At 34.5% G+C, this 15163-nt stretch overlaps 1 protein-coding gene across 1 annotated transcript in view; it reads left to right on the top strand.

The window, feature by feature from the left end:
- DMD (dystrophin) overlaps nt 1–15163 on the top strand; it is a 979219-nt gene that overhangs the window by 300748 nt on the left and 663308 nt on the right. The window contains exons 18-19 of the mRNA XM_058822052.1: nt 6902–7025; nt 13832–13919. Of these exons, the coding sequence (XP_058678035.1) occupies nt 6902–7025; nt 13832–13919 (212 nt within the window). The remainder of the gene's footprint in view (nt 1–6901; nt 7026–13831; nt 13920–15163) is intronic.

Raw genomic sequence — 15163 nt, 5'->3', positions numbered from 1 at the left:
AACTAGTCCAGTGTGATTATATCTGTGAAAGGACCTACATTTTGGAAATGTGCTAAGTAGATGTTGGAACTGTCCACAGCTGTGCAGCAGGATGAATGATGGTTAGATTATCTGAAGGCAGTGTTTTTCCATTCAGATAATCTTTTTTGCATTTCTAACTGAACAGAGAAAACACCAAACCCCATAATTTATGTACCTTTAGTTTCTAGAAAGTCCAAGCAGGTGATCTACAGTGGGAGGAGCAGTCAGTAATTAGCTTTGGAAAAACACCTTGAGAGTTAACTCTGGGGAAGAAGTTTCAGCTTAGAATAACAGGTTTTGTGACGTTTCTTAATGAATATGTAAAAATGCAGCCTTGTAAATGAAAATATTTTATAGAATGCTGCTGTTTCTCTCAAAGACAATAAAATATAAATTTAAACTAGATATTAGCATAATAATGGAAGAAGAAAGCTCCTCTAAAAATTTGGGTGCTTAGTAAAAATATCTTTGTTCACTGGTGACTAGACGCCTTTTGGATCAATGTTTTGGTTTGAAAAGAGAGAAAGTATTGTGTTCCCATACATCCAGTCATTTATTTTCTGGGTGCATTTTTGGCCACAAAATCTCTCAGGGTTATTTTGTTTGTACTCAACTGTAGCTGCACCCAAAGATAAACAAAGCCCATAGTGCTGCATGCCTTTTGATTTTTTTTAAATAAATTAAAAGAATGGGGCTTCTCAACCTACCTCTCCTATATCATTCTATATTGTATGTGTTTACAACCAAGATTTTCCCTGAGCACTTAATGACTAAAACTTGATGGTGTGTACTCCTTAGTTTTGGTTTGATAAAAAAGCCCTTGCAATTACTGAAGGCTTGTGAGAACCTTCCAAAGGTGAATAACCAGATTGTGTTGGCTGCTTTCTGCAGTCACAATACAACACACTGTATGCTTTTGCTTGATATTTTTAGGCCTGGAAGGGAAAGCCACATTGGGGGTTGAGGCTTTTTTGAGGTGGTGAATAATGGTGCCAGGTTTTGCCAGCCTCTTTCCTCTGTTCTCAGACTTCAGTTGGTGTTGTTTCTGTAAAAGGACTACGCCTGAAATAAATTCACCAGGCCCCATTGCCAGAGGTTTGGAAATATTTCTGCTTCAGATTAGCTTCTCTGTGAATTATATATTTATAAATACTATAGGATTTATAAATATATAATTCACAGAGAAGCTAATCTATATATAATTATATATAATATAAATAATACAGGAAGGAAGGAAGAATAGTTTGGCTACTCAGTGAATATTGTATTAGTGTACTGTGTAAGAATACAGCCTCCAGTTACTAAGCCAAGAAGGCAAAAAATGGATGGCTAAGATTGAAGCATCAAACTTTCTAGTTTGATACCAAGTATTTTATTGGGGTTAGAAGTATAAAAATCTCCATTTAAACTGAAGAAATTAAGAAGCAGCAATTTGACTTGCAGACCAAAAACATCCACAAGACTGAATATCACCTTTCTATTGTTCTCATTTCTGTGGCACAAATCAATAGGAAGAAAGCTGTTCATTTTTTCTTGCCTCTTTAAGCAAGTTTTGCCATAAGAGGAAGAAAGCATAGATAAGAACCAGATTACTTTTTTTCTTATTTCTCCCCCCCTCCATTCTTCCTCCCAAAATCTAAAACTGCTTCAGGACTAATGCTTCAAAATGCCAGAATAACTTAGGTGAGTTAAGTTCTGTTACTAGTCAAAGAAAAGCTCCTTTTCCCACAGGAATCAATTTGAAACTGAGAAAGATAAAATACTTGGAGCTGTATAGTAAGATCTTGAAAAGAATGTATTAGGCATTAGGGCTAGAAATAAATGTAACTGAGCTGATGTTATAGTATTTAAAAAAATGTAAATAGGAGAAAGGGATGCAAGATAACATATTTATTTTCATGGTATTTGCATATCCTGGGAAAAACAGGTCAGTTGCATATCACAAAAAGTTCTGAGAACTACTCTGTTCATGCTAAGGTTATAATAGCAGACAAGTAAGAACTGGTTAATATTTAATTTAAACATATTTGTAATATTAATATGCTTAATAACAAGCAAAGATACTGTTCTTTGCAATTTGGTAAATATCTTTTTACATGCTCCCCAAGGTTTCCAAGTAAAGTCTACTTGTCATAATGTTATTATTAGTATAATGTTAATCTTAGGATTTGAAAGAAACTCGATGCACTTTGAAGAGCAAGGTGTGTTAAAACAGGATAGTTGCTCCATCTAGTGTTTTTATCATTTAACAACTGTTAAATGAACTTTTTGAAAAAAGAGAAGCCCTCACTCTTTTGAAAATTATAATATTTTGGATTTCAATCCTTCATTATTTGCAATAGTTTGGATTCTTAAAGAAAAAAAAATATCAATGGAAAACATATAGGGATTTTATAATGGTCTTTTTGATAGGTGTTGTTTCATAGATCCTATTTCTGTGCAATTAATTTTGTTGGGACTAAATGGTGATTGTTTAGCACTTTTACAGCCCCTCCATTGGGTTGTTTGACCCTTAATCTCTTACAGAAATTCAGCTTGTGTTCTGGTTTTGTTATCTCATGATAGGTAACACATTCAAGAAGAAGAAAGTCATGTCCCTAATTTTCCTGGTGGTTTTTTATTTCAGTAAGTCTGTAGCCAATTCCAGAGGAAAGGAGTAGGTGACTAAGACACAACAGAATAGTTTTGTGTTGCTTAAAGGTGAAATAATTAATAAACATTTTCATTTGGAGGATGAGAAGTGTATGTTGAGATTTATCCTTTATAGTTTTGTGAGGTGAGAAATGGATTAATGACAAATAAACAGAATTATATTCTTTACATTTAGTACCTGAAATTACCTGCAGTATTAACAGAGTATTGATTGGGTTTAAAAGTACTCTGTACCTGATGGTTCTAGATGAGTTTCTGCTGGAGATACACACTTGGGATTGATTTGGTATTTGTTTTCATGCCTTGGTATGCATTACAGAAGTGCACTGGTCATAATGTTGATGAGGCTAAACTTAATAGTATCACAAATGTAGAGGGAGGGTCAAAATGTCATTCAAAAAGGAAATTAAATTGACACCTAAAATTGAAACCTAAAAAATAAGAAGCTAAAAAAAATGTTTGGATAAATTGGCAGTTGAATTAGAAGATAAGAACAACTCTATTTATCAACTAATGACTCATCAACTACAAATACAGAGGAGGAAGGAGGACAGCAGGGAATTAGATCAGAATAATTCTTCTAATGGGCACCATGTGCTGTAAAGTTGCTCTTTGATATGTTCTAGGCAGTGAAGAGCTACAAGCTGAGAAAGACTCTGGTGAGCTGGGGATTTAAGCCCAGACATGGAAATGAAATAATTCAGTGAAGTGGTTCTTGGATCAAAGTTGCCTCATTCCCTGCCAACTCAATATGTAGGCAAATGGTTTCATGTCTGCCCAAGATTCACAGTGGTGACAGGCCCGGTGTGATTTTTGTTTGGGGAGGGAAGGAAACAAATGAACAAAGGAAATTGTCAGGCAATTTCTGTCTGTTAAAAGAATAAAGTACTGAAACCAGTGTCTGTCCATGATAGCAGAAGCAATGTAATGTAGTTTAAAGATGAAAATCCTTCAGTTTAGAGATAGGATTATGTACCATGATGGCCACATGGCAGGAAGATGCTTCACGCCTCGTGTTCCTATGTGAATTTTTTTAAGATTGAATTTGCTTGTATATCTATTTACTCAAAGCATATTTTTAAAAAAGCATATTTTTAATCTATACCAGTAATATTTTCATGGAAAATTCTCCACAAATTTATTTTTTTGATCATCCCAAGCCATATGCTCACTTCATATTCCCATTCCAAACTTTCTTACTAGATCACCATGTATTTGTTCAAAATTGGTTCTTTGTTCTCGCTTTCCTTTTCTCTATTAAATACATGGTAAACCTCAGCTTTGGGACATTTCACAACTGAATTGCATCAAGTTTTTCTCTTAATGGAATTTCCAACCCAAATACTTACCACAGTAGGATTCTCTTGTCGTACTAGAAGTCCCCTATCTAATAGGAAAAAACTTATGGAAATCCCTAAGTAATAAGAGTTAATTTGTTTATAGTTACAATAAAAACAAATCTCCATTTGAACTCTGCTGACATATGTAAAGAGAGGGCTGTGGGACCAGTAAAAATAGTATTTCTCTTATGGATCAGCAGAAGAAAAGACTAAGTGGAAAACAAAAGCATGATAGCTGCAGGAAGAATAAATATTCTGCCTCAAATGGAATTTTTAGTTGGGGAGCATGATAATGTGCATGTAAATTAAAGTAGTTAGGATTAATTTCTCAGGTGATTTTTGCTTTAGGATCTTCCATTGATCTATTTTTACAAATTCTACCTGAACTGAAGTTTGTTGGGACAGAAAGGCGGTCTTGCACTATTTTATGTCTAAATTATTCTTGTCCCTAGGAGATTTAAAGACTCTATTTATACTGTGATATCAATCTAGAGCTAATATAATTTCTGACTGCAGCTGTGCTCAGAAAGGAAGTATCCAATCACTAAAGCAGAATGATTAAATACCATTTCTACCAGTGTTTCCTCCTTTTGCACAAGGTGAATGTGACAGAGTGATTTTTTTTTTTTAGTATCACTATGTAAGATGTCTTTATCTTAATGATATTTATGTAAAACAAAAAGCTACTTGGATGTAACTTTTATGTATTTTTAATTCTTGTCTGCCCCTCACCCTATTGCCCTTTTTTGAACAGGAGGCTTTGTTTCTGAAATTATATTTATCTCCAGAAGAAACTGCAAGTGGCAGAGCAATCTGTTATTGAGCAAGCTGTGAGATCAGCTTGGTCATATCAGAGAATCATATCATATTATACAATACTTTCAGTTGGAATGGACCTTAAAGATCTATGTCTAACGTTTGCCACCATCTGATGGCTCTCTGGGCCGTACGATGTGTTCCTAATTGTTTTGTTCTGCTGTCAAAACTATCCCAAATGCTCCCATTCCTCTTCCAGGTGCTGCAAAGGCAAGGGCTTAATCCTTTTTCTTGAAGAATTGATCACTGATAAACATTTTTCTGTCAATTTCCTTCCTGTACCAGGGTAAAACCAGGCTATTTTTCAGAGTTTACAGGATTTACTGATTCTACTTGTCTGCAGCTTCAGAATGAAACAAATTCCAGAGCTCATACAATTTTACCTGCAGCCAAGGAACTTTAGTACTCAGGGACTGGTAAACTCCATTGCTATCAGATGTCTGGTGTTTTGTAATCATCAAATATGCAGTTATTATTTGTAGAACAAAGGATAGCATTTTATTTCAAGAATTGCAGTTGATTTAATTATCAGAAATAAAGCTGAAATAGGAAGATCTCAACTGGCTATGGAGGTCATGTTCAGGGATTAGAACAGCGCCAACATTCCTTGAACAATCTGGGAATTTTATTTTGGCTTTTGCCTTAGAATTTGTAGTTTATTTTAAAACTGAAGATTTCTTCACCTTCCATTACTTCAAAGTCACAATTTTTTCTCCTTGAATGAGTATTCAGTTAGTAAGATCAGGAATTTTTTTTATCAAAATTATTCCTAAGAGTTTTAAAATTGAATGTAGAATATTGGACTAAGGCAGTTTGTGATTCTTTTTCTTTTGCTTTCATTATTTATGAATACAAAAAATCACAGTGGAGAAGGGAAAAAAGGAAGCATAAATATTAACTCAAGTATGGAATACTTTCTTGTATTCATTTTTCAATTCTGTATATGTAGATTTATGTAGCACCTGGTTTTGCCTTACATCTTTGTATTTTAGTAGTCTAAATCCTTGTATAAATGAAGTGTATTTTTATAAAATAATTAATTCCCCCAGGGGCATAATTGTTGTTCAAGTTACTGTTTTTAGTAGATTTCCAGTTGTATGCAAATTATACAACCTATAGTCATAAAGCAAACTGAAAGATACAGCTTGTTATTCTTTCCCCTAGGTCTTTCTGCTCTGTTGTGTTCAGCATATTGCTGCAGAAGGAAAGTCAGCTGCAAAAGGGATTTAATATTAGAACATACAGTGCAATAAGGAAATGCAATCAAGCAGAAAGTGTGGCATAACTGACAACAAATATTGTCTGAAGCTTCTTGTTTTAAAACTACAGTAGATGCTGAATCACAATTTGAAATTTCTAGACATTAGTAATTTGAATATCTGCATTTTGAGACATTACTTGAATAGTGGTTAACACAAGTTAAGATCAGTTTTAAAGAAGTTGATGAAAGAATCCAGAATGTAGTAAAGAGGGCTATGGAGTAAAAACTAGTTATAAATTAAGTGCAGAGAGTTGAGGAGCTTAATTTTGGTTTTAAAGCTTTAACTGTGGCAAATTATACTTGTTGATTAGTTGGTTACATCGTAGAACAAATTTGAGTTAATCAGAAAAATCTTCTTTCATCAAATTTTCTCCTTGAATTTTCTTCATAATTTCACAATCACAAGCTGGGACAGTGATCTCGCAGGTTTGAAGGCTGCGTTTGGTCTGACTGATAGGTCTTGAATCCTCACCTCAGCAAACAGGACTTGTGATACTCTTTCTTCACTGACAGACATTTGTTTCATATCTTCCAAAAACATTAGCTTGAAAAATTAGAATACTTACTCTGGAAATTATTGCATCTGTTCAGCTGTCAAATCGGGTCTTAAAAATGAAAAACTCTTTCTGCATTTCTAAATTTAAAAATGAATAGTTTTATGAACTCCCTGATGAGATATGGGAGCTTAAAACTGCGTTTTGCTGATACAAATCGCTGTTTATTCCCTTGTTTAAATGACCATGTTTGCTGCCAATCCTGTTCTCAGGAGCTGTGGAAGCTGAAAGTCCTGTTGCACTTTTCTGTCCCTCAGGTTTGACTCGGATACCACGGAGCTGCACAGCTGGATGACCCGCTCCGAGGCACTGCTGCAGAGCCCTGAGTTCGCCGTCTTCAGGAAAGAAGGAAACCTCTCAGACCTCAGAGAAAGAGTCAATGTAGGAGAAACTACTCATGTGCATGTCTGCTAGTCTGTATTTGCTTGCCAAAGTGCTTTCAGAGTCCAAGCTTAAAGGATTTCAAATGTAGACTGACAAGCATTGATTGTCCAAGATAAATTTAGAAGTGTTCACTGTTTCTGCGAGTTTCAGATTTTGGCACCAAATTTACTACACAGACTGTCTGAACACATAGATTTTTGTTGTTGTTTTTGCTCATACGTATTCATATTTAATTAAGGTGTTGTAAATCCATGACAGTCTTTGGTAAAGTTATACCAAAATATATATAGATATTAAGGTTTATATATATCTATAAATTTACATACATATGTAAATTTATAAGTTATATTAAGTTATCATTACTTAAATATGCACCTCCATTCTATACTAACAGCTTAATTTGACATCATACATGCAAAAACTGAAGAATATGAAAAGTGTCACTGGAGTGGACGCTAAAAGAAATCTATATCTATTTTCTTCACAGAGCTGTAAAATATATGTGACAATCACCAGTTTCCATGGGGCTTTCATTGTTTGCCTTTTGGTTTTTTTTTTTTTTACTCTACTGTAGTACCATATCCGAACAAAAACCTGTTATTTCCTGACAAAGTGAATGGTTCTGCACTGCTTAAAAAGTTGCTGTTTGTGTGTCTGTGTGTCATAGACTGAATCACTGAATTTAGCCCTTGAAAACTAAACTGTTACAAATTTTCTTCCTTATTTTATTTTTGTAGATCAGTGAAAAAATGCCCATCTTCTCAAAGATGAGAAAGGAGAGTTTTTATAATTATCTTGGATAGTAGCATACTATGTTATGGAACATCATTAAAACCCATGTTGATACCTATTCCTAGAAAACAAAGAGGTGGAGCAAAGTTACTGTATTGAATTTAGATTTGCTGATATGTTTTGTTTTTCTCATATTTTACTTTTCCATCATGAATCAGCTTTGATAAGATTGAGTAACATGGAATTTTTTGACTGTAAGTGTACATTTTTAAATCCCATGTTAAATTCCAAGTTTCTTGCAATTATTTTAGTTATTTATATTGCCATGAGAGAGGTCTAAAACAAACCAGTAATTCTAAATAGATATAAGAAAAATCGATATGTATCCTTCATTAACATTGAAAATATTTTTAAGGACCAAGACCCATTTTAATTTCACAGAGTGTCACTGCTCTTAAAATAAGCATTTTATAGAGAAAATCAAGTTACATTAACAAGTTTCTGGTTTCTCTAAGGGAGAAAACATTCTATTGCATGTATTAATTTTAGAGTGAGAACTCTGAAAGGTGACACTTGACAAGTGCTACATGGATTATGTGTTGAATCGTTTTCAGTCAGTGTAAGTCTTTGAACACGCTTTTTAACAAATTAAAGAAAAATATCAAATTTTTATAAATGCCAGGTCTTAAAACTTGTCCTGACCTGACTTTTCCTGGTCTTATCTCTGTCTCAATCAATTAAATGAGAGACAAAGCAGAAAGTACTTTTCAGTTCATTGATTTGAAAAGTTTCGTTGCTGCTTGTTAACACTTTTAGTTATTAGTTCTCTCAAAATGTACCTCTAATCAATGGAAAACAAGATAGTATGTGTTTTAACATATTATATAATTTCTAGTAAAGTTGTAGAAGGCATATAAAAAAGAATGAAATGCAGAAAGGAAAACATATGTGAGAGATAATTGAAATAGATTTTATTGTTCTGTTGTGCTTTAAGCCCAGCTGGCAACTAAGCACCACACCTGCTCGCATTCCCCGACCCACCCCTGGGAATGGGGAGAACCAAAAGTAAAACTTGTAGGTTCAGATAAGAATAGATAAATGAAATAAAGGAAAATATAGTAATGATAGCAAATAATAAATCAGATAACAGAAAGAAAACAGCAAACAACAGGCAAGGGAAGCACAATGCAATTGCTCAACACCTGCTGACCAAGGCTAGACCCGCACCCTAAACACAAATAAGCCCCTTCCAGTAACTCCCCCAGTTTTTACACTGAGCATGTTTTTCTATGGTGTGAAACATCCTCCTGGCCAGTTTGGGTCACCTGTCCTGGCTGTGTTTCCTCCCAGGTTTTTTTGTTTTGGTTTTTTTTTTTTTTTTTTTGTGTAGCACTGGCAGAGCATAAGACACACAAAAAGAGTTCTTGACTTAGGACAGACAAAACTTAGACAACCAAAAACATGAATGTTATCAATATTATTCTCATAATGAATCCAAAACACAGCACTCTCCCAGCTATCGAGTGGAAAATCACTGTATCCCAGGCAAAACCAGGACGTGCACTGACATCCACAGTCATACCCCAGTGTTGTACATGCATGCATGTGACCATCTACACACGTGTGCAGAAGTCCCATCTTGTCCTTACTTTATAATTTTGGTGGTTTTGCCCATATGAATACATAATTTTGTATAGCACAGAACACCTGTGGTTGGCTGATGCCAAAACTCTCCTTTATTCCCTGCTGTAGTCAGTGCTGAGTCCTAGAGCCTTTTTTGGGATTCCTTTCTTTTCTGCTGCTCTTTTGGGGACAGTTACTAGTTTCAGGATTGTTTTTTCTTGTGGCAGCTTGCTCCTGCCCATCATTTTTCATGGATGAGGCGTCACATCCATAAGATGGAGTGGAAGTGCATCTGCTGCATGATAGAGGGACAGAGGCATCGGAAATGAAATCCACAAGGAAATCTCTTTTGCCATCATTGGTGATTCATAAAGTGCAAAAGCTTGCTCCCATCCCAGCTCAGATGAGTCCTGGGGGACACAGAGCCAAGAGCAGGCTGTATGAAATGCAGTGACTCTGTTTGCTAAGGCAGCTGCTCTTCAGATCCTGGCAGGAAATTAGCCTTTGGCAGATGTATTATGTAGCTTGAATATATTAGATATGTGCAAAAAGTCCATTCCTATGTCTGGGGAGAAGAAAAGTATTTATACCCTGATACAGAAGAAAGATATTTACCTTACCTGGGCAGGGGGACTGCAAAGCCAGAACAATAGAAGGAATTTATTGAACAGCCATACTCCTAAATAACAGAGACATCCAAACATTAATGTCGTAAATATTGTTATACTACATGCCACCATAAACATTCTACAGTTAGTGTGTGTATTTTACTAAAATCAGACCTCAGAATGACTCAGGACTTCCATGTTTTTCTTAAGCTATACTGAGCTTTCAGTATTGCAAGTTCAAATATATAAAGGTTCAGGTGCAAAAAACCTCCACAACTTCAGGAAGTAAATCCTACTTAGTAAATTGGATTTGAAACTATCCAACAAGAAATTTGGAATAAAAATCCTTGAAAGAAGTTTTGGTTACCCAAGAAGAGGAAGCACCTAGAAATTCAGAATCAAAGAGAAACAGAAGGAACAGATGTAAGGGAAAATGTCAGATATCCTAGACAATTAAATTTGTTCTCTTGGCATTCTCAGAAGTCCCATTCTCATATGTTTGTTTTGTTTTAGTGACCTTTTCCAGCATGCTTTGTTACGCATGGTATTTGAGAGCTGAATCACTGTCAGAGGTGGGGATGATAATGTTTCCCTCGCTGCCCTCAGGGGTGATGGGTCACCACCACAGGAGGTCAGGGAGTGCTGCCCTGCATCCTTTCACAGAGCTCCCAAAGAAAGATGTTGATTTGATATATGAATAATATCCAAATTTCTCCAGCCATCACTATTTTCTAGTTTATGAAGTCATTAACTGCCAACTAAAATCTCAAGGTCAAATAAAATGTTTAGATTTGTAAAAATAGCCCCTTTGCCTTTGGCTAGCACTTAGCTAAAGATTAATTTATAATGTTTTTCAATCAATTAAAACTGAGCTATAATGCATTTGCATTGTCTGTTGCAAAGTAGTCCAAAAGATAATTAATCTCTACTTGGACAAAAGCCCATTAAGTTAACCAAGTTAACCTTTTCCTCTAATATTGGGGTCTTTTTTTTTCTGAAAATTCTTTTACAGAAGCCAAAAAGAGTAAAAAAAAGGAGGGAGGTTATATATTTGGAAATATTTTGAAGTGGCTTAGGCACTGCCACTGTTGTCAAAAAGTGTCTATTACACAGAATAAGAATTATATTACTGTTATTATATTATTCTGTATAATATTATTATACAGAATTTAAGTCTCAAAACTTCACAAATCCTTTAAAAATCTCCCATTCTACTTGTGACATAAATGAACTTGGATCAACAGGATGGTCCCCTTCAGTAAAGGAAAAAATGAAGAAAACAGAACCAAAGAGGTAAATGAGAGGTGATTCCAGGACTGCTCCATTCATTTCTAGGCACTTGACACTGGGTTATGGAAATACTTCTCCTGAGGTTCTTAAAAACCCAAGACAAAATTTGCAGGTTTGGCAAGCGATGACAGGGACATGTGCTCATTGTTTTGAGTAACTAGAGTGATTTCCTCCTTTCTCCCCAGGCCACATCATTTGTCTTTGTAGGAGGAACCAAGAGTTCAGTTTCTTCTCCTTTGGTTATCACTGTGCTTCCTGTGTGTGTTTGTCCTCCTCTAACCAGGGTTCAACCTTCATTTGCATAATATATGCCAATTGCATAAAAATGAATGGAAAAAGAGTTGACTGAAAGTTTGATATGTTTATTTAAGGACTCTATGCATAGTGTTTATATTTTCTGCCAGGACCTGGGAACTTGAATCTTTTAGTAGAGAGGTGAACATTTCTCCACGTTTTCCTGCACACATAACATATGCTGAGCAGGGAAGGGTTGACTTCCACAAGCTTTTATGTCTTATCATTTTTATATTTTAAAAAGATAAGTTTTAGCATATTTTATGAAGTGGTTTTGTTTTTTTAAAATAATTTTTTTCTGCTCACTATGGTTATACACATGATAATAACACACCTGGTGTTACAGAAGGAATAGAGTTATTTTCAGTATATTTTAGTGTTTTAACGATTCCTTTGAGTTCTCAGTAGTTATTCTCATGTTAATTATACCTAGCATTATAGAAAGAGTAGTATTAATTAAGATTCTGTAAGAGATTTTGGAACTCTGCAGAGAGTTAATTTACTTTTTAAATTTGGAAAATATTTAAATTGCTCTGGGTAATTGTGCAAGATTTTATTGACCTACGAAAATGAGAGATAATTCATACAGTCATCTGTAACTTTGTGGGATTAAACTTCATAATATTTCAGTGGTAATTTAGTTATATATTAAAATATGTTTCTAAAATAGAAACTATTTTATTATTTTCTAAATATATTTTCTTTATAGATCTCATTTATCCAAAATTGTTTTAGTGACAGTGTTGAAAAGAATCTTTGATATTGTTAGAAAGCCTGCTGTTTAGCAATTTCTATATGCACAAATGGATAGCAGTTATAGGTAGGCTGAGGAAAAACGTGAATTTAATTGAAAATTTCTCTTCCAAGATTCTGTGTCTCCTCATTTGCAGTGCCTTCATGGGAGTTGCTTCTTGTTAAACTGAAGATGTTTTAAACATCACATTTTAAAAGTTATTTAAGAGAGTTTCTTCAAAGGTGTTTATAGTCATTCTATATGGGTGCAACAATCTATTTGCAAAATAATATTTCCAAATTTATGTATATAAGGTTCTTTTACTTAATGCATGCTTAGACACCTGCTTAAGCTTTCTTTTCAGTCAAAAGAGACTTTTTGAAGTCATGCAGCATCTAAATTTGCTGTGGAAATTAACGGGGTGATGGGGAAGCCCAGTGGCATCAGCCAGCCTGTGAAACTGCAGCCAAGGCCAAGTGTGATGTTTCCTTATACATCATGTAGGATTTGGGGGATCATATCCCCTTCTATGTGTGTATCTGCTGCAGAAAAGTGAGGGATTTGATTTGTGGGACACTGTGTTGGTCAGAATCTCTGGGAGATATATAGTCTGTTTTATTTTTAGTATCAAATTTGACTGTGCATCTTTGAGCTTGTTGCATCTTTGAGCTTCTAAATTACACCTAAATTATGCAACTAATTTAGTTTAAAATCAATGAAGTGACTCCATTGTGTTAATTACAAGACAGCATTGATGAGCTGTCAAATCTAAAATGAATTTACTTACCATCAGTATTTCTACTGACCCAAAATTGTATTTAAATTTAGATTCCTACTATATCTTATCATTTTAGCAGCTGGCCTTTACTAGGCCTTACTTGCTGGCCTGAACATTGGTGAGCAATTTTTGTGTACAGAAATGTGATTCGAGAGTATTTAAGTACAAAACATGATGAGAAGCCTGTATTGAATCTCCAGTTGACTCTTCTTCTTAATAGCCCATATATGGGTGTCTGCTGCATGTGGTCTTACATATGCATTTTACAGATGTTATTTTGTTTTCAAATAAAATAGTAAAAAAGCAATCAAATTTATATGGGTTTGATACTGAAGAATGCTGTGAATCCCTGTGATTTGGTGAGAATGGTCAATGTTTGCTTTTACCATGAAAATAAGCAAATCTATTCTTCCACAAGGCATTTCTGTTAATGAATATTTTCTTTCTGAAATATTGTGCTTCAAATAGCTCTTAATTTCTATGTCTTTTATGTGTCCATAAAATACTGAAATGTGTCATTTGTCAACTTTTTTGTGTTCTGACTCTGTTTTTGTATTTGACTTTGACCGATTCCCTTCCTGGTGGTGGTTTATGGTGCTTACCTCTTTCATTGCAAACTGGGGGGCAGTCAGGGCAGTATGATGCGTTAGAAAGTCCCAAGAAATCAGAAGACATCCCTGAGATTAATTACTTTCTTGTATGAAACCCCTCTGTTGAAATACTCACCTTTCCTGTCGTGCTGCAGGCCATCCAGCGAGAAAAGCCTGAGAAGTACAGAAAACTGCAAGATGCCAGCAGATCAGCTGAGGCCCTGGTGGAACAGATGGTGAATGGTAATTACTTGGGAGTTGCTTTAGATAATCTTCTTAGGGATTAGATCAACTAACAGGTTCATATTTATCACAAGAATTATATTAGCACATGCTGTCTAAATGGAACGGTAAAGTGATATTGCCTTATATTTCTTTTATTATTTCTGAATGTTAAATCTGTTAATTAGAGAAGAGAAAAAAAGTATTACCACTTTAGTACCATGCAGAGACATGTGTTAGAAACTCACAGTAATGAATTGTATATTAACAGTCTGTTCTGTGCAGAGACTTAAGTTGTAATCTTATTTTCTGAGTTCTCTAAGCTTTGAAGTACCTTAACACATCTGAGTTAGACAGCTCCAAAGGAATTACTTTAACCAGTTGGGGAAAAATACTTCCTGACTTTTAATATAAAATGTATGTTTTGTAATATACATATTTCTGTAATGTTCTGTATCATAGAAAATATAACATTTTATTGGGATTTTGGAAGAAATTTTTAGCATTTGGTTTTTGGAATATAATAATTGTCAAAGTTTATACAACTCTTGAACAAAGAAAAATAGCTGCAAGAGTTTTGTCTTTTTTTTTTTTTCTTTTCCTCAACGAAATTATTACGTGACACCATTCTTTTGAACTTTTAAGTAAGTGAAAAACAAAACCCAAGGAAAAGTTCATGAAAGTAAAACTAACTCACGCCATTTTTCTTAATATTAAGGAATATCTTGCTTTGCAATCAAATAATTAAAATGGGCCAACATCTATCATACTGATATGATTACTAGAAATACAGATGCTGAGTAAAGTGACATTTGGAACATATATTTTCTCTTAAATTGTTACAATGAATAACCAATAATTAAATTGCTAAAAGTAAAATGCTTTAAGTCTGAGGTACTAACTAGCCAAGCTAAAGAAATTTCTAAAGAAAATTCTTAGATGGAATCCTATGATTATTTTGCCTAATTATGAAGGTGTAATATTATAAAAGAGACCATATTTAATGTGTAGGACATATTTTGTTATCATTACTGTAACTATTGCTACAATGAGTCCCTTCCCTGACTCTGTGAATATACTGAAGGCAGTCTGGCAACATCTGCACCCTGTTTGAAATAATTTGGGTACTTTTCCATAGTTGATGATATAAAAAGTTCAGACTTTTTATGTTTCTGTCTGGGAGAATTGATTGTACATGACTTTTAGGGAAGCATCTGAAATTTGCATGCTGACACATTGAGGTTCTGATTTTGGGCAGAATCTGT

This window comes from Ammospiza caudacuta, chromosome 2, assembly GCF_027887145.1.
Source record: "Ammospiza caudacuta isolate bAmmCau1 chromosome 2, bAmmCau1.pri, whole genome shotgun sequence".
Lineage (NCBI taxonomy): Eukaryota > Metazoa > Chordata > Aves > Passeriformes > Passerellidae > Ammospiza > Ammospiza caudacuta.
Note: the sequence above shows the minus strand (reverse complement) of the source record. Positions and strands in the feature narration are given on the sequence as shown.